The sequence below is a fragment of the Podarcis raffonei genome, chromosome 1 (assembly GCF_027172205.1).
Source record: "Podarcis raffonei isolate rPodRaf1 chromosome 1, rPodRaf1.pri, whole genome shotgun sequence".
Taxonomy (NCBI): Eukaryota; Metazoa; Chordata; class Lepidosauria; order Squamata; family Lacertidae; genus Podarcis; species Podarcis raffonei.
This window is the reverse complement of record NC_070602.1, coordinates 73,683,927-73,704,544: the sequence shown is the minus strand read 5'-3', so window position 1 is coordinate 73,704,544 and position 20,618 is coordinate 73,683,927. Positions and strand designations below refer to the sequence as shown.

The window sequence follows — 20,618 nt, the reverse complement described above, 5'->3', positions numbered from 1 at the left end:
CACAGACCCTCCCTCTAAGCTTGGCCATTTCTATATTGGCAATTACTGGCAAAAATGAAACAGCATGATATCCAAACAGCATGGGTTACAGTTATTAGCCTATGTGAAGGAGGAATCCTCCTCCCCACAGCACAGTCAGAGCAGAGGAATGCACACAGCTGAAGAATAAAAAGGCAGCTGGCGGCATTTCCTGGAAGAGTCCCAGGCTGAGAGAGTGAGAGAAAGCAGATAGAGGGGATAGCTTCGAGGACAAGGAAGAGTGGAGAGGCTGCAAAAGGAAGAGGCTGGGAGGAAGGAAATCAGGGGGTGGAGGGTGGTGGCAGAGGGGAAAGCGAGTGGGAAGCTATAATGCAGAAGGGGAGGAAGAGAAGTAGTAGGTGTTGGTCAAGAAAGTCTGGGGGCCAAGTAGCCTCCAGTGGTCGCCTTCAGGGAGTTGAGATAGGATTCCATAAGGCAGGGAACCTATACTAAAGGAATCCCTGGAGTGGAGGGGGAGAAAGAGAAAGAGCTTATGCTTTGCTTTTTGAAGTTTCCTAGCTTGTATTAACACAAAGGGAAGTGATGGATGGAAAACGAAGGGCCCTGCGTGAGGGGCAAGGGGAGAGAGGATCTCCCAGGGTGGGAGGCTGGGTGGAACAGGGTGGGGAGATGGAGATGATATTTTTATTTCAATGAATGTGAATCCCAAATGCTAAACTGAAAGAAGCATTCACAGCAAAACCCTAAATGTTAAAGACTCTGCTCTTTTGTACCGCATTCAATGCAGTGACTAACATTGGGAGGTACAACAACATCTCAAACCTGGCTAGTTGTTTGAAGTCTAAAATTTGTCTGGATGCCTCCCCCTCCCCCCAAAAAAAATCACTTTTGCACACTTCTGTGTTTCTTGCTTTATTTTAAGAAGGAAGTTCTCAAAGTATCTACATTCCACTCTGAACAATAGCAGGAAATAATGCACATCTTGTGAGAGGGGTTTCGTTTTTTGTGAGGGGCTGAAAGAATGCAGAGGAAACAGCAGTGACTAGGCCAGAGGTGGGAGAGAACAGATGGGCAGCTACCCTGACTCCTACTCAAAAAGCTGGAAAGGTCTAAAATGTCAGCCAATGTCTGTAGCACACACGTGGTGCAGGCACGTAATGGGGGGGGGCATAACTCAGTATTAGAGCCCATGCCTGGCATGCAGATGATATATTCAACCCTTGGTCTGATAGAAGAAATGCAAAGAGAATCAGGGATTGAAGTGGCTAAAAAGATAAAATATTTGGGAATTTGGTTAACCCCCCAAAATATTGATTTATATCAAAACAACTATACACCGGTGTGGAACGGAATTAAGAAAGACTTAGAAACTTGGAGCAGAATGAAATTTTCTTTCTGGGGCAGAATATCAACAATCAAAATGTGTGTGCTTCCAAAGATGTTATTTTTGTTTCAAATGATCCCTATAATCAGGGGAACAAGCGTGTTCAAAGAGTGGCAAAGAATGATTTCAAGATATATCTGGCAGGGCAAAAAGCCAAGAATACAATTCAAGTTATTAACAGATGCCAAGGAAAGAGGCGGTTTTGCCCTGCCAGACTTGAAACTATATTATGAAGCGTCTTGTCTCTGTTGGTTGAGGGAGTGGATAAAATTAAAAAATAACAAACTATTAGATCTAGAAGGTTTCGATAATAGATTTGGTTGGCATGCCTATTTATGGTTGGAGAAAAAGAAAAGCCACAAGGGTTTTGACAATCATATTTTCAGGAGCTCCATAATAGAAATATGGGATAGGTACAAAAATATATTGGAACCCAAAGTTCCACACTGGTTGTCACCACTAGAGGTAATGAGTGTAAAGAAAATCAATATGAGAAGGAATTGGATAACTTATGAAGAGTTAGTAATTAAAGGGGGGGGATGGAAAATGAAGCCATATGAGCAAGTTAAAGAGCATGTCTATGATTGGTTGCATTATCTTCAAGTTAATGAAAGGTTCAAAAAGGACCTTAAAGAGAGGGGATATACTGAGAAAGAATCGAAATTTCAAATAGAGATAATTGACAATGATGTTAAGACAATGTCAAAAATGTACAAAATACTTTTGGAATGGCAAACAAAAGATGAGGAGATAAAGTCGGTTATGATACATTGGGCCAGAGATTTTGGTTATAATATACAATTGGTTGATTGGGAAAAAGTATGGAATGAAAATATGAAATTTACTGCATGTACGGCGTTAAAGGAGAATATTATGAAAATGGTATACAGATGGTATATTACACCCGTAAAGTTAGCAAAAATGTATAAAACATGTAATAAGTGTTGGAAATGTAAAGAAAAAGAAGGATCATTTTTCCATATGTGGTGGGAATGTAAGAAGGTAAAGGGTTTCTGGGAAATGATATATAATAAGTTGAAAAAGATGTTTAAGTATACGTTTGTAAAAAAACCAGAAGCCTTTTTGTTAGGAATAACAGGAAGAGAGATAAATAGAAGTGATTATAAACTTTTTCAGTATGCAGTAACAGCGGCAAGGATATTAATGGCCCAAAAATGGAAACAAGAGGAACTACCGACCTTGAATGAGTGGAGAACGAAACTTATGGACTATGCAGAACTGGACAAAATGACTGGCAAAATCAGATACCAGAAAGATCACAAATTCATCGAGGACTGGGGGAAGTTTACGGACTATCTGAAAACTATATGTGATGAACAGACAACGCTAGTGGGTTTTAAGGAGGCTTTGTGATAGTACAAGGTATATTGTAAAAAAGAAATAGAGATGGAAGGTTAATATTAAATCGGCAATATTATATAGAAAATGCGTGAAGATAAGGAAAATGGATGAGGGAGGTGCTGGTGGAAGTTCAAAAAAACAGCAAATTTGTAAACATGGCTGTACGGACTATTTGTAAAGGAAAACTTAATAAAAATTTATTTTAAAAAAAGATATATTCAACCCTTGGCATATCCCATTAAAAATATCACATAGGAGAAGATGGGAAAGACCCCGGAGAGCCATGGCAAGAGAGTAAATAGCTCTGGACTGTATCAGGGAAGGGAAACCTGTGGTCGTGTAGGTGTTCATAGAATTATCAGATCATGGAATTGTACAGTTGGAAAGAACCACAAGGATGATCTAGTCCAATCCCCTGCAATGCAGGTAATTTTTTGCCCAACGTAGGGCTTGAACTCACAACTTTGAAATTAAGCCTCATGCTTGTTCTGGTATAAGGCAGTTTCCATCCCAAGTGGGACAACTGATATAGCTCATCATCTCCAGTCACCAGCTGTCTAATCTCAGGCAGGGGCACTTGGAGGAGTAACACCTTGGATAATATTACAGTCCAGACAGGTTCAACTGGAAGGAGGTGGTCCTTTAGACACCCTGGCGCCAACCAGCACTTTGGATTATATCTGGAAATTTACAGATAGCAATTAATGCCATAGGCCAGGAGCCAGCTTTGCCTGCTGAACAGCAGCTTGAAGGGGGAGAAGGCAGAGTGGTTCCACCTGCAACTGATCAGCCTTCAAGGACTCAGAGGAGAAGGCAATGATGAGAGCCAGCTGGCTTCAGCCTCCTTAAGCAGAACTTCCAGCAGCACTCAGTTGCTGGTAACGATTGTAGTCCTGGCCCTACCTTGCTGCTTCCTGCTTGTCGTGACCCTTGACCCCAATGATCATTGGATTCCATGATCCCTGGACCGTCTGACCGCATGGATTGCTGTTCACCTGACCCTAGGACTTTGGACACTGACTCTGCCTCCAGGCAAGTACACCTCTGAGACTCTTCTGGTTGGCTGGCCTCCCAATCCACTAAGCTCTGCCCGTTGTTACTCAGCAATGAGACTACGATAATTAAGCTCTTTTAGAAGTGGCAAGAGATGTTCCCAGGGGTGCCTGTCTGTCAGTAGTCTGTCACTAGCTGAAGTTTTTGAGAAGAACCCCATGCACAGTCCACAGTCCATGCACAGTCCATCGCTATAATCAATCCCAGGTGTTACTAGGGCTAGCAGTAATTTTGCAACCCCTATCCAGAAGGGGCTATCAACTAGCCCATGAAAGGCAAAAACGTGTGCCCTGATATTAACGTTGAGTGGTTTGTTTGACTGGTAGAGCTATGATCCAGTCAATTCTCATCAATGCATGCCACCTTTGTATCTTGCTCAGAGTTTTAATTACTTTGAGAGAAGACATTTGTCCTGCTCCATTGCAGAGAAACTTTGCAGTCCCCATCCCCCCCGTTCAGATACCCATTACAGGAAGGCAAAACTCAAATTGCCATTTGATGCTGTTAGGTCACCTCCAGACTGTAGGTACTTTGCAGAGGTTCAAGCAGTTTGGACAGTTAAAAGTGGGTGGAATCATTCTGGCCTCATCTGCACTAAACCTTTAAAGCTGCCACAATAAACGAGTGATTCCTTGCAAGCGTGGAACAAAGGTAATACGGGACTTGTAAAAGTACATTTGGTCTGTTTGCTCAGACAAGTTTTAAATGGTTGACACTGTATACGCTTACCCACAGCAAGCTGCTCATATTTTGCCTCTTTCATTTTACGGACTACTTCAGCTTCCTTCTCCAGGTGGGACATCTCTCGGAGGATTTTGCAAGCTGCCAGGGCTGCAGCTACACCTTCCTGACCCTGGGGTGGGGAAACCATGTAAAATCACATCCGAATCTTAAGAGACGATTAAAAACAATAGCATCTCCTTGAGATGCCACCTGCCCTGTTTATTTCATATTTCCCAATGGCTGAGCAGTAAGCACTATTACAAGAGTGGCTAGGGAAACCCGGAGTATAAATAATAAAATGATGATGATGAAGATATTACAACCACATTGTGAATACTTCTGGAAGGGCAATCCCTTTAATCTGTTGCAGCAAAAAACCCCAAAGCATCTTAAAAACCCAGACACTTATTATCGCATAAACTCCCCTGCCCCCAATTAGATCCCACTGCATTAAATAATGAAAAAGGTGCTTGCTGAAAAGGCAAAAAGCTTGTCCAAGGTAGCATAATAAGCAGCTCAAAAATGTTTTCCTCTTGAAATGAACACTTTTAACAATTAGTGCTATTTTGGTCTAGCAGATTGGGCCTAAATTTCTGGCTAGCCTTGAAGTCCCAGGGAGGCTGTGGGCCAAGGCACATCCTTTCAACATGGGAACAAACAGGATAAGGGATTTTTGCATTGTAAACAGTGTGATATGAATATGAGAATGCAGAAAAGGTCAATGGGAGAAGAGTTCATGAGAGACAATGAGAAAAACAGCAGGTGAAGGAGGAAGGTTGCAAGTAAGGAATGTGCTCACAAGTGAGGCTTAAAAAGCATTTTTTGAGGGGAGTGGCTTTGTTGTATTTGTTTCTGCCTTAAATTTGCTCATAGTGTAAATGTGCATTCTTCTGGCCATTTCAGATTTTACATTAGAATTGCAAATGCACCCCCCAACACACACACACACACACACACACACACACACACACACACTGATTGACAATTTTCAGGCGTTTATAGAAGTGGTTTAAATCACTTAAAGATTATTTAAGTCTAACATGGGAAACACCCCAACAATTTAGTTGATTCAGCTACATTTTCCTTCTAAGTGATGTGAAAAGCAAATTTGTATTGGGGGCTTCTCACAATAAATGCTTTCCTGCCCAAAAGAAACTCGTGAATGTGAATTCTTCAAAGCACTGTATTACTCCCATCTAGTGTCGGTTTGGGTTTTTTTGCCATGCCTGAGGACCCTGCTTTAGGCAGTTATTTAGAATGCCTGGGGGGAGTGGGGGTTGTTTTTGTTTTTAAAGAGACAGTTGCTGCCCAGAATGGACTCTCAAAGGTGGGCTCTCTGGATTCTTGGTGGGCTGGATTATTGCCCCATGCTTTCTAAGTACTATACAGGCTGTATAGCTGTTGGTTAGAGTGTGGCTATCTCATTGCTGCCATGAATATCAATGTATTTAGGGTGCCATTTTGGAAAGGGGGGTATGGAAAGGAATAGTTGGTTGGTTGTAAGTTGCTTTGGGTTTCCCTGGGCATGATAAAATGGCTAACAAATTTAATAAATAACAGTTCAGTGGAGACCCACCCCCCCGAAAAACAGGTTGTATTCATGGTGCTAAATAGTTTTTTGTATGAGTGGAATGACTTCCGCTCACGCAACTGAACTTCCCCCTCTCTTCTTCCCCCTAATCTGCTCTAGCAGTTCCCCCAACCCTCCAGAACAGATCTGGAGACGGTGAGGGGGCAGTAAAGGAAAGTCCCGTTGCACAAGCAGAAGTTTATCTGCCCACACTGAGTTGAATATCACCCTTGGACTTTAGGTTTCCCAGAATTGTAAATAGAGAATTGGCATCAATGAACATTTAGACAATGTGATGAAACAGAGGGTTTCTGTTCCTTCTGCCTCAGTAAATTTAGGCTCTCTTTGCCTGTGGTTCACGTAATGCAGGCATGTCCAAGCTCTGCGGTGGGCAACCCCTTTCAGGAGTCAATAATCCGAAAGCTATAGCACACGCTGCATACAGGCTTCCCTTTTATGAGAGGAAACAATGTGTTTATTCCTTTATGCCTTAGTTGTGGGGAAGCAGAAATGTCAGGTTTCCTGCTTGGTCCACCACAGGTTGACCCCTCCCTTTCCAATAAGGTTTCTGATTCTTTCATCCAACCTGGTATCCAGGGATTGTGCCTGGTCCCAGATACAATGGCTTAATAGCAAATTACCCCTTTTACCCCGAGAAGGTCCGGTCATTAATTCCTAGCATCTCAATTTAAAAGGAGCTTGCTGAAAGGCCTTTGCCCGAGACCCTGGAAGGAATTAAGTCTGGTTTATTGTAAGGCAGCTCCATAGGATCAGACATCAGATGCAAGGAAGGAGCCTCTCCAGGCAACAGTCTGCATCTGCTGTCTTGCAGTTTGTGGGCTATGGCATTAGGCAGGCAAGGTGCTTGCCAGGCCACACCTGGGACTGGTGGTCCTGCGGTTTGCATGAAGGCTGGGGTAGCACTATGGGGCATTTCCCCACTTCCCTCTCCAATGTTGATCTATATTTTGTAATTGCTCCTGCTGGCTGTTGTTTTATTATTGCTTTTGGATGTTGCAGCCTGCTCACAAAAATGTACAGTGATACCTCTGGTTACATACTTAATTCGTTCTGGAGGTCCGTACTTAACCTGAAACTGTTCTTAACCTGAAGCGCCACTTTAGCTAATGGGGCCTCCTGCTGCCACCATGCCGCCGGAGCCCGATTTCTGTTCTCATCTTGAAGCAAAGTTCTTAACCTGAGGTAATATTTCTGGGTTAGCAGAGTCTGTAACCTGAAGCGTATGTAACCTGAAGCAAATGTAACCTGAGGTACCACTGTATCATAAAAGGCAGGAAATAAACAAAGCAATAATGATAGCCTCCATAGTAAAGAGTCCATTTTGGATTGCTGAAGGGGAGGTATCTAAGTTCCCTCTCCCCACCAGTATCTTCTATTTGCCCCTCCAATAAAATACAGCTAAGTAGCTAAAATAAGCATTTGAAATCTGTAGCACTGCACTATGAAGCTTACCATCGCCCAGAAGTAGTACGCCATCTTGTGCCGGTTTTGAAGTACTGCCCATAAGAATAAATCTCTCCAAGGATTTTCGCTTTTCTGATTCATATCCAAAGGGCTCGGTACCCTTTTTGCACTTATCTTATCCTAAAGGAGCAAATAACTTGTTATAATGCTGTTTATCTGGAACTTCCCTAAGTGGATCTTTCTATTTGCAGGCAAGCGTTATGATCCCAGCCATATCAAAACAATTTTCCAAAGTAGGAGAGACCTCCTGCTCTTGAGCAAACCCTTCACAAGGATCTTCTCCATGCCACAGCAATTAGCTACAGAGGGCATCAAAGCATGCTTAGAAGGATGTACAGCACACTGAACAGCCGCCATCTATTAATTGTGATGTACCAGATCATAGTCTGAATAACTGGAACAGCATCCCCTGTTCCATGCACTGTAATGTAGGATAGGGGACATATCCTTCAAAACTAATGATGCTCTTCAAGTTAAGGAACATCTGGAAACATGTAGGCAACCTCTATCAATATGTTTTGTATCATTTTAGAAAGATAATGCATCTCTGAGTTTTCAGGCAAATTTTATGTTCCCCAATTGTCCTGATGAAACCACGGCATAGCACTTATATCTGTACCAGTTGCAAGCCCCCAAACGGCACCTCTGTCTGTGCTGAACGCGAAACCAGAGAGCTCCCAGCTCCCTTAAATAAGCCTCTTGGATTTTGTTTGTTTTTGGCAGTACCCTGAGATAATTTATTCACTGTCACTACTGAATTAAAGGCGCACTGTGTCCTGGAAACAAATGAATAGGTATGAGAACATCTTGTCTGAAAGACATTGGGCAGAGAAGTTGCAATTAGCCATATGACCCAGCTTTCTGTTGTATCAGATTTTTATTTGGTTTTGGCAACAAGAGCACACTTTTCAGCAGACACTAATAAATGGTGGCTCATTAAAATTCTGCCCGATAATAAATGTTGGAAATGTAAAGATAATGAAGGTACATTCTTTCACCTTTGGTGGACAGGCCCAAGGATTAAGGCTTTCTGGGAGATGATATATAATGAAATGAAAAAGGTATTTAAATATACCTTCTTGAAGAAACCAGAGGCCTTTCTCCTGGGCATGGTCGGCCAATTGGTGTTAAAGAAGGATAGAACTTTTTTTATGTACGCCACAACAGCAGCAAGAATACTTATTGCAAGGTATTGGAAGACACAAGATTTGCCCACTCTGGAAGAATGGCAGATGAAAGTGATGGACTATATGGAATTGGCGGAAATGACTGGCAGAATGCGAGACCAGGGAGAAGAGTCGGTGGAAGAAGACTGGAAGAAATTTAAGGACTATTTACAGAAACATTGCAAAATTAATGAATGTTAAAATGATGCTGGAATGAAATGAAGCAGTTTTAGTAACAAGGTTAAAAAGGAGTGTGTAAAAATGATTTATTAAATAGATGAAATTATAAGGTCATTATATGTCAAGATAAAGAACTAAGATAAAAACAAAGAGGGAAAGGATTTGCTGAATTAACCATTCGAAATGGAATACAAAAAAGGGAGGTTTGAGGAGGTCAGGGAAACAAGTGAATGAAAAATAAGACATTGAAAGATGGACTCATTTTTTTTACTGTTTTTTCTATTTTCTTTTTTTTCTACTCTGTATTTTTTATTGTTTGTTTTCTTTCTCTATTATCTTATTATTTTTGTAAACGCTTTTTTGAAATTTGAATAAAATATCATCTTAAAAAAAAAATTAAAATTCAAGCAAGTCATCTCAAGGTCTAGCGTGCAAAGGCTCGTACATAAATCAAGGCTCAACTGTTCAACCCCTTTACTGTTTCCTTTATGCTGAGAGAGAGAGAAAAGTAAGCATTTTGATGCTTACATTTCCCAGTGAAAGCACCACATCAGTATCTGATTCCTGATTTTGAATTTTTTACCCTCACTACCCCATGATGTATCTTTCAATACAGTCAAACAGGAGCATTCTGATTGCATTTTTGTCCTTTGGACAATACTCTAAGCCCTGGTCCAGAAGTCACAGTGTGATATTTTATCAATACATTGAAGAGGTAGTTTGCAGTTTGCTACACCATTTTATTAAAAAATAGTTTGGGTATATGCCCTAACATAGGAAAGGAGAAATGCATAGAAATCGACAAACAATACAGGTGTGTAATGTGGAATTTTCATATTCACTAATAGCATCACATAAAAATATCCAATAGTTATCCATTACAGCCGGGCAACTACAATCCAGGCAAAAACAATAACATTGGAGTTGCTATCTGGTGGGGAATACTGCAAACTCTAGACCAGGGATGGGGAACCTGTGCCCTTCCAGGTGGACTCCAACTCCCATCAGCCATGGGCAGCATGGCCAAGGGTCAGAGATGATGTGAACCACCTTTTTTGAGGGCCATAGGTTGCCCTTCCCAGCCCTAGAAGGAAGAAAAATGTGAAAGTGGACATTGTCCGAGTTTCTAATGCCTCCCTCATTTTACAGGTGAAAGGCATATTGGCTTACTGCAAACTTGCCTTAAGGACAGGAGGAGATTTCAATGACACATTCAGGCCTTTTCACCAGTGATTTGACTTGTGAGCACAGCAGCTTATCTGCGGCTTCTTGGACCTGAAAATAATGGAATTGGGTGGTGTGCCAGTGGTTATATACTGGGTCCCAAAGGGCCATGCCTTGTGTTCAACACTCCCTATGTTTTTGAGAAACTTACGGCTTTCTTCTTGCTTCCAGATTTAGGGTCTTGGTAGAAACCTCTGCATGCATCATGAAGAAAGTCCTTCAGCACCCTGGAAACCTCATGAAGAGTGAAGAGAGGGCAAGTGTCCATTGCTTCCTTGTGCTGTTGACCACTCATCCCTGCCAAGGTGAGTCTGCTTTCCTCATGTTTTTTAAGCAGAAGCGAATAGAGGAGGCACTTTGGCGAGATGGTACAGTAGAGTCTCTGAAGACGGCTGTAGGTCAGGAAGTCATACATGTTGGCCCCATTATCAATGAACAACTTGACAAATTCAGGCTTGTCATTCACCAGGGCATCCATCACCACTTCCTCTAGGTCACATGACTGAGTTTACAAGAAATGCAAAAGGAAAAAGAAATTCCATTGTAGTAGTTATTAGCGTTAGGAATTGTGACATTCTTGCCACATGCAAACCGGAGCAAGGAGGTCCATTGGACCAGACAGACAAAAACAAGGTAAAGAGAACTTTACACCCTGGCACATTTCAATCTGCCACAGCAAGCATACAAACCCTGTTAAATAGCTTCTAGACTGGACCAGTTTTGCACCAAAGGAGCAATATGCAGATAATGTACTGTACTACCTTATGCCTGGCGTGCTCTGGTCCATGGGGTCACAAAGAGACGGACACAACTAAATGACTAAACAACAAAACCTTATGACTGTTCATTCATCAGGTTAAGTAGCTGACTTGCATTGCACCCTGAGAGAGCCATTACATGCTAAGAATAGAAACAATCAATATGCTTAGGATATGAGCTTTTTGTCCTTCACTGCTCAATTAGGTACTGGTCTAGACATTGCATGCACTGTGTGGACTGGTCTCCATCCCTTTGGCAAATTCCCCTGGCAGTGTTCTCTGGTAGAACCAATGGTATGAGCAGTAGCTCTCATTCATTGAGCCCACACCCTGATCCACATCCCAGGTATTAAGTGGTAAGTCCAGGGCCAGATTTAGGTTTGATGAGGCCCTAAGCTACTGAAAGTAATTTGTCAACAACAAATTGTCACTGTTTTTTGTGTTGAATATATGCTATATGGTAATTTATGGACCTAATAGGTCCATACACAACACAAAACACTGTTGCTGTATGTAGGTTTTATTTTATTTTATTTTTATCTTATATTTTGGAAATGTACATACAGGTTTTTTTCTTTACATTTTTTGGGGGGGGTCCCAAGAGAGGGGGCCCTAAGCTATAGCTTGTTTAGCTTATACGTAAATCCAGCACTGGGTAGGACACTCACTATGTGCTTTGCTCAAGGAGACTCGTCTGGTGGCTACACAAATATCCTCTTCAGCACCAAGCAAGGACCATTCTATTCTACTGGACATTTTAAAACTATGTTTCTTTGCCCTTGAAACAAATGATTTCTGCTTGGTTTCAATCCTGTTATCTCAGTTTGTCCCAGTTTTTAGGCAAGACATTGAACATTTGGTTTAATGTTCTAAATACTTTAATTAATCTTATAATGTTTCAGTTGAACTCTTGTGTGAACTACCTAGAGGACTCTGTTGATTGGGCAGTCAAGCATATATTATAAATAAATAAATTGTGATGAAACTGAAAGAGATCCAGGTCAAAGTCTGATGACTTGCTAAAGTTTAAACAGGTCTGATCAGAGTCTGAATTAGAGACTTAAAGGAGAGCCCTACATATCCTTCATTGAGTTGCATTTTGGAAGAAAGCTGATTTCTATCACTTCTTCTGGAATAAACATTTGGGGAATTTTTATCACAGAAATGCCAGTTGAGGATGTAGACCAGCCCTGGGATTCCTGACAGTGGAGTGCTTTGAGAATGCAATGGCATCAGATATGAACATTAATCTTAGGCCCTTTTCAACTGTTCAACTTTTAGATCACTTCTTCAGGATTGGTGAAGAAGATTACTCATGTTCATAACAAGCAGATTACTCATGTTCATTCACAAGCAGATGCTAAAGTTACCAACTTTAGTATAAACAACTCAAGCATGGAAAAAAAACACCCTACCTTCCACTCAACATCTCCATTGAATATTTCGCTCTTAGCTATATCCACTCTGTTCCAGGCTACAGCCAGCTTCAGCTCATCCAGGTATTCTTGGGCTTCCTGACTATGACTTTTACAGGCTAACCATAAACATAAAATAAGAATACATTAATCATGTGCCTTTAGAATGGATTAACAGGTCAGTCCTATGCATATTTACTCAGAAATAAGTCTCACAAGTTCAGTGGGGTTTGCTCTGAAGTACGTGTGCCTAGGACTGCAACCCCAAACCCTCAATAGTTAATAAAATAAAATAAAAAAGCTTTACTTTGAATCCTATTTTCTGAAAGTTTCAAGGTGTTTTTTTTAAAAAAAATGTTTTCACTACATTTAAAGCATTACAATTCAATTAACCCAACTTAACTTGGGAAATGGCACTGAACAAAGTAAATTCGAAAAGTTAACCATCAATAGTCTGTCATTCATAAGCTTCTACCAGAGTGTGGTTGTTTTTCATTGACTTACTTCAAATGACTCCTTTTAGAGTTTAGGGAATTTTCCAATTTCAGTGAGCCTTTAGTCTGCAGTGGTCTTATGACTTTACTATTGTTTTATTATTTTTAAATTGTTTGAAATAGAATTGTTTTGTATATTGGTGGTTTTATCCACATTGTCCACCATTTTGAATGGAAAATAAATTTATAAAGAAATTAAATGAGGTAGTACTGGATTAGGGAGTCTTCTTTTTTTAAATAGACAATATATATTAAAAACATGTTACCTTTAACCAGTGCTTTCAAAATGACTGTATCCAGTTCTTCTGAACCTTCTTGTTCAAAGTTATGCACTGTTAAAAGCTGCTGCTGGACAAGAATGCTTTGGATCTAAAGAGATAAAGCAGTTTGATGTTTCCCACTTCCATTATAGTAAAAATGGTGAAATCCAACAAAATCATTCTCAAAGTTAGCTCACTGACATCAATGGATGTAAATTACTTAAAACCTCTGCTTTCAATGCATCTGCTCTATGACTAACACTTGATATCACTCAAAATATACAAAATACTCAGGCTTTAGTTACAAATCATTTCATTCCTTACCAAGGGATAAGAGAGTCAGAACCAAAGCAAAGGCCTTTGGGGGCCAGTTTTGTGCGCTCTCTCTCTCTCTCTCTCTCTCTCACACGCGCACACACACACACACACACACACACACTACAAAGAAGGAGAATCTATATATGAACAGTTGAAGGAGTTGATATGTTTATCCTGGTAAAGAGGAGACTGAGAAGAGATACAATAGCCATCTTCAAATATCTAAAGGGCTGTCACATGGAAGATGGAGCAAGCTTGTTTCCTCCTGCTCTGGAGGCTGGGACCTCAACCAACGGATTCTAGTTATAAGAAAGGAGATTCCAACCAGGGCCATCTTACCCATAGACGCGAAGGGCGCGAGGCACCCGGGTGCCGGGCTCTCGGGTGTGCCAGACCGAGAGTCCAGGGCCCAAGAATTGATTCCAGGGAAGAGCCTGCCATTTGGTCAGAGCGCCGTGGCGGGCTCTTCTGTGGGCAGCTCTGCGCCACGAGTTTGGGGGTGACCGAGCCAGTGAGACGCTGAGGCAGCCGGCTGTCTCTACCCTCCTGCGTGCCTGGGACTGGGCAACCGGGGGGGGCGCCAGGAGGATCTTTGCACCCCAGCGCCACATATGCTTAAGACAGCCCGGATTCCAACTAAACAACAGGAAGAATGTTCTGACTGTAAGAGCTGTTTGATAGTGAAACAGACTTCCACGAAAGGTGATGGACTTCCTTGAAGGTTTTCAAGTAGAGTTTGGATGGCCATCTGTCATGTTTAGGTTACAGTAGTTGAGACTGCTGTATTGCATGGGGTTCGATTGGATCACCCTCAAGGTCCCTTCCAACTCTACAGTTTTATGATCAAGCACTTGTATACTAAATCCTTAGTATCACAAAATGAAAAGGGAAAGAGAAGTACGGGGTTTGGGGGTTGGTCTCATTTAAGAAAGATTAAGGAGGTGAAAGAACGGCTGGAGTTTAGAAATGCACCAAAGTATAGCCCAGGATGGTTGACAATAGAGTGGATAGGTGTTTACTGCAAACTGCTCATAGTCTGTAAATGCATTTGATGACTACAAAGTAACAAGAAGTCAATTTACCACCGCAGTCCACTGAAGAATATCTGTTCCCAAGAAATCCTCTGTGGGGAATTTCTCTTTTAACTGTTTTTCTACCACCTGTGGTACAATTAAGTGTGGCTCATTCATAAGTGCAGCTAAGATGTCAGCTATGCCACCAGATCCAGCCAAGATGAGCCAGGGGGCAGAATTTTCCAGTCCCCTGCAAATTCGCTGTTAAAAAAAACAATAAAAATGATGAGACCATATATGCTCAAACAACCTGAAAATGCAATATTATGCAAAGTTACTCTGCACAAACAAGCCCAGTTAGTTGTATGTATAGGACTGCTGCCTAAAGTGACATTCTCAGAAATAACTGAACCCCTATGTTGCATTTTGTTATCTAGATTGCTATCTTTGCAAAAGGTTTGTTGAATTAGCCTGATAAGTGACCCCAGTAGGGTTACAATTCTTAGACTAGACTGTGGCCCATTTCTCAAAGAAAATGCAAGAGATGGCACTTATTTTAACGAATTGTTCCATAGTGAAATCCCAGGACTCTTCAATCGAAAAGCTTTTTTTCTTTTTCAGTAGCTGGACAAGCACATGTGCTGAAGTGGTTTTGCATTCATAAAAAACTGTTGTCTTTAGCCATTGTTGAAGAACATTTTCTAAGAGCTACTTTCATGTGAAATGACACTCCAGGGTCATGGGCATTCCACTGGGAGAAAATGAAAATGGTGTCAGCACTGATGAGTCTAGTAATGCAGGCCCAGAGCTCCAGGGTCAGCAGTGCCACCAGGTTGCTCTTTCTGAACGACTGGCATAGCAGCAATGCCACTGACAAGGATGCCAGGCCCATGGCACTGGTTTTGCCAGAGTCATTTGAATTTCCCCTTTCTGTATCACTGGCACCACATTAGGGGGGAAGAAAGTAATTGGTGACAGTACATAGTAAGCTCATCAGATGATTGGTCCGTCTAGCTGAGTACTGTCTGCCATGACTGGCAGCAGCTCCCCGGGGTTCTGGGCAGGAGTCTTTCTCAGCATTTCTTGGAGATGCTGTGAACCGAATCCAGCTGGTAAGTCCAGCTGCCAGGGCCCCACATTCCTTTCAGAGTTGGGCCCAAAACAAAATTCAAAACAAAATAAAGGGCTTCCCACACCTGTCAAGAGCAGGGAGCCATGCTGGAACTGTAAGATGAACAATGGATGGTTTTATTTCTTGGTTTCTGTAGCACAATTTCCAGTCTGGCATCCATCTTTGAACAACTCCCAAGAAGATGGGCCTTGAGCATGCTCTGTTCCCGCTTTTTCTCAAAAACCCTTTTGCCTTTTGGTCACTAGCTGGCAGCCACATAAAGATACCTTACAAGTAACCCTGGCTCATACTCAGCTATAGCCTCGTCCAGACTTCCACTTACCCTGCTGCTTCTCACCTGGGAAACCCAATCTTTACCGCTGAACCGGAGAAAACATCAATTGGGTTTTTGGTGGATTGACATTTGCTTCGATTCAGCGCCAAAGAGCAGGTTTTCTTTGGGAAAGAGGTGGAGCAAACATAAGACCTCTTGGACCTATGCTTTCTAGGCATGGAACAAGCAGAAGTGTGGGCAATCCCTGTGCTGTGTGCTGGTGGTGCCTTCATTTGCACCAAACAGGTGAATCTACCTAAGCCTGTTGAGCCGCCTTAAGCTTTTTGGACTTCAACATTGTGTCCAACTTCCTCTCTCCTTCCACTCTTGTTTTATTAACCATCCAGCCTAAAGATGAGTTCTAGAGAACTCAAAGGCTTGCTCACTATTTTGGAACATTTGAGTTACTCCTAATAAAAGTGTGGTCCCTCTGTGACTTTTGAATCTTTTTCTGTCACTTGTCAGCAAAAAAAGCAGGCTTGGAGCCATTATTTTTCTTTGTCTACATTTCATGTCCAGCACACTGTTCAGCTAAGTGTAAGGCACCTGAATATTTGCTTAAATAGCTTCCTCTCTTATTTAAACAAGATGATTAGCTCTTTACCTCGAGTATGTTCGGTCTTCCATTCACAAGCAAGCAGAGCACAGGGATTTCAATGCTGCCTGTTCCTGGATCAATAGAGGATTAAATATTTAAGTTAATAAAATCTATGCAGTTCTATTATCTCAGCTGTTCATTTGTTTCTCCTATCTGCAAGCATATCAACCCTACTTCTCCCCGGCAAGGACAACAACAGGCTATGGTATATCTTTTATACCTAGTTAAAAGATAGTGACATAGTATGGGGATATCCATTGTAAGGTTATCCTATCCTACATTCAGCCATCAGAAATTGCATTGAATGCTATTAGCCTTCTGTGCTCTTCAGACTCCTTGCTGGATATTGTTTGGACATCTTAAGGGTGTTATACTAGAGGAGGATTTTGAACTGCCAGCTCACTTGTTAAAAGCAACTAAAATTGTGATTTGTCAAAAACAGAAAAGCCCTCTGTCACCCTCTCCTGACTTTTGATTATCTAAAGCCTGGGAGACGGCTTATGTGGTCAGACTGACAAATTTGATAAGAGTAAGGGAAGGCAAATGAAAATACAACTAAATTATTGAAAAATGGGGTCCATTTAATCTTTGCTGGGATAATAAAAGGATATATAAATATATATATATATATATCTCAGTAGTAGACTATTATCAACAATAACCCTATCATCTGTATTTAAACAAACGTCCTTGTAATTGCAAGGAACCCAAGTAATAATCTAGGTCTCATCTTTCCTTTTTCACGTCTGCCCACCTCCGTAGCCAGTGCGCTGTTCTGAAATGTGTTTCTCAAAGGTGAGACGTAGCCTTGTAGTCCCATCCGGCTCATTCGGATCTTTTTCATCCACCAAGATAAAATGAGAGTGGTGGTTGTCAAGAAAATATAAAGGACCTTGGGCACTGTGGTCAGATTTGTAGCTTATAAGGCTGTCATTCTAGGGAAAAGGAGAGATTGTTTTTTGTACAAAAACATTGGTCTGGTTGGGACATAGTGGGCAACCATGGCTTCCCATGATGAGGATGAGCTGCAGCATGTCTCAGGGTCACATGCTCACCCCTCTTCTCTATTGCGTGCCAGAGTAAAAGATTAGAAGCATCTCCTACAGTTTTGAACAAACCACAGTTCCCTATGACAACTGAACACAGAGACCTGCGGCTTGTTTAAATTGTAGCTTGTGCAGAAACCAGAACCACGGTTAGCTCCTCCCTTATTCTCACTAACTAGAGTTTAAACAAACCACAGTTCCCTGAGTTGTCTGCTCTGAGGAAGGAGGTCTAACGGGCACTTCTGCATGCGTTTAGCTACATGTGTTTAGGAGCTCCTGTGCACAGAGATGGAGCAACCTGCTCCAGTACCCAGAGTGGCATGCATCCGAGGGGGCGTGCGGCAAGCAGCTTGCAACCTGGGAGGTGCCGCCGATTGGGGTCGGCATTTTGTGTGTCCCCCCTTTGGAATGGCACCTGGGGCAGGCCGCCCCCTGCCCCTGCCTCCACCTCGGAATACCCCTACCTGTGCGATCAGGAATGTGCATTACCAGGGTTGTGAATCATGCAGGCTTCAAAGCACATTCACCAGATAGTATAGTATAGGAAGGACAGGAGTTTGCATTCTCTGTTCAGGTATAAAGCTTTAACGTCTAACTGTTGTTGTTTAGTCGTTTAGTCGTGTCCGACTCTTCATGACCCCGTGGACCAGAGCACGCCAGACACTCCTGTCTTCCACGTCTAACTATTAACTCTCAAAAACTAAAATCATGATGTTTGTGTGTGCGCGCTATATAAATATATGTGCATGCATGGGAGTAAATGAAAATCTACCCAACAAACTCTGAGAACTGATTTGTGACTTAGGGAGTGTGTACAGCACTATTCTGCCACCTGGTCAGCGGGACCCAAGGGTTACAATTGTTTTCAGGCAAAACCTCTACATCCTTTCTCTGTTTTCCTCGGCGGAAAATATACCTGGGCATTATCCAGAAGTTCTCTGTGGCGAATTTTACCCAGTGAAGTTATCCCTATCGCAACCACTTTTACTGTGGAGGAAGTACTCGCCAGCATGTGATCCCGAACCGCTTGCCCTATATGTTTTGTTATTCCAACACGCAAGGCACTGGTAAAGATCCATGCACCTGAAACAAAATTTTACAAGCGTAAGATGTTAAGGGTTTCCCAAACTTGGGTATTCAGTTGTTTTTGGATGACAATTCCCATCATGGTCCTGCTAGCCAGGGTTCAATTTTGGCAAATTTCAAATCTCAGCTCAAATGCTCTGATGCCAGATTGTTTAAGGTCAATTTTGACCTTAAACAATCTGTTAAGAGTGGCTTGTGTTGGTGGCATGCATGCTGCCAGGCTCACAAATCTGGGATGACAAATAAGTATATTCCAGGTAAACCTGCAGTTCAACCCCCCCCTCCCTTACACCAGGATGTACCCTCTCTTTCAATAGTTATTTCTCTACAGCTCAGGAGCGAAACATTTGATTAAATATATGCTTAAAAACAAGGGGAGCTGTGACTCAAACAAATGATACTACTTATGCTTGAATCATGCCATGTTAATCTGATATTGTCTCATTCACATGGCCTTGTTTTCAGAAAGATTTATCATATTGAATAAACAGGGATAGAACTCTTTTGATAGAAAGCTGAGCCACTTTTAACATGCAGATTTTTAAAGGAAATTTCCCCCTTATTAAGTAGGAATCATATTTGGCAGGGATGTAAACAACTGCATTCCCATTTCAAGGTGTGGAACCGACCAGTGCTTTGCGCAGCCTTCACCAGTCCTTTTCTGAAGGTGTCACGCAGCCAAGGTTTCATCTGAAAGTTCTCTTCTTCTCCTACTAAAGAGACAACCAGGTTGGGAGCAGGAAGGTTCCACTTGTTAATCATGACGTCAAATATAACTCCAGGGTGGATGGCACATGGCACCTTAATAAACTGCAACCAAGAAAGGGTCATTCAGAAAAGAGGTGAGCACCACAGGGAACTCTAGAAGTCAAGTCAAGAGCCGCTCTGCCTTTCACATGCTTTGGGCTAGCTCAAGAGAGTTTACAAAAGCAGAACAGAAAATGACCCAGAAAATGGCTGGGAGATCCTGCAGTGAAGGAACAGCTGTGTCTTAAGTCCTGTTTGATTGCTCCTACCAGAGCAGAAGGTGGAGGGCAACTTTTCCCATCCCTCCCCAAGTGTTTTCCCTTTGGTTTCCCTCCCATTGACATGAATGAGGGGAGTGGATGACTGTGCCAGCTCCAGGTCTGGAGTAGTTTTTTGCCTTTGCGGGGGGCATGTTGGGACATCCAAGGCCTCCCCTAATCTGCCCTTAGCATACCCCATTTTTGAACCAATTTCCTATGGTGTTTCACCAGCAGAATAGCACCAGTAGCTTTCTGTTATCATGTGATGGGTGGGCTGTGCCCATAGACTATGCCTGCAGAACTCCCTCTCTACCCATGGAGAAGGCAGTCCCCTGAGTAGATTCATTAGGCAGTAAAACCCATCAGATGTAGTAGGGGTGACTTCTAAGCAACTATGCATAAGATCAAGATCATGGTGCACACCTGCTGAAAGGTAAATGTCCTGACTTAAATGGTTTGTGAATCACAGGCTCATTGTATCTGAGATCACTGGTTTTTGTTTTGTTTTGTTTTTTGTTTTTGTTTTTAGGTATGTGAATTGTTTCAAATGTGTTTTTAGAGCTTCTTCACAGAGTTGATCCCAGATCTTGAATGTTAGCACAAAGTACAAAGATATACAAAGGATGAAAGAAATAAGATTTTTTAGGGTAAAAATAGTAGAATTCCCATCTTAAAAGACCTTCATGTCCCCCCGGTAAGAGGTTTTGTGCTACCTTTCCACGTTTCTTTCCAGAAGCCATGAAGTCGATTTCTCCTGTGCAATATGGCAATTCCCTTGGAAAGGCTCCTCCTTTCTCATTATTGTGCAGTTTTGCTTGTGAGTGCTCCCTTGGGACCACTGAGGGATCATCAGCCTGACTGGCTTCCCTGAAGTAAGATAATTAAAAGATGAGTGACTTCAATGATGGGGCTTTATAACAAAAGTGTTATGGAATTTCATCCAAAGTCATATTTTTTAAAAAGTGAATGTCATCGTCATGGCTCAAGTTCACTATTTTAGTAGCATGATCTAATGCATTTTATGTTATATATGTGCATCTGAATTCGTATGT

General features: G+C 42.0%; 1 protein-coding gene across 1 annotated transcript in view; it reads right to left on the bottom strand.

Annotated features, from left to right (window-relative positions):
• Window positions 1-20,618, bottom strand: part of TRPM5 (transient receptor potential cation channel subfamily M member 5) — a 36,861-nt gene that overhangs the window by 16,137 nt on the left and 106 nt on the right. The window contains exons 2-12 of the mRNA XM_053402238.1: window positions 20,280-20,433; window positions 19,189-19,369; window positions 18,379-18,556; window positions 17,182-17,354; window positions 16,434-16,498; window positions 14,454-14,645; window positions 13,060-13,162; window positions 12,300-12,418; window positions 10,278-10,628; window positions 7,545-7,676; window positions 4,508-4,631 (exon numbers count right to left, since the gene is read on the bottom strand). Of these exons, the coding sequence (XP_053258213.1) occupies window positions 4,508-4,631; window positions 7,545-7,676; window positions 10,278-10,628; window positions 12,300-12,418; window positions 13,060-13,162; window positions 14,454-14,645; window positions 16,434-16,498; window positions 17,182-17,354; window positions 18,379-18,556; window positions 19,189-19,369; window positions 20,280-20,433 (1,772 nt within the window). The remainder of the gene's footprint in view (window positions 1-4,507; window positions 4,632-7,544; window positions 7,677-10,277; window positions 10,629-12,299; window positions 12,419-13,059; window positions 13,163-14,453; window positions 14,646-16,433; window positions 16,499-17,181; window positions 17,355-18,378; window positions 18,557-19,188; window positions 19,370-20,279; window positions 20,434-20,618) is intronic.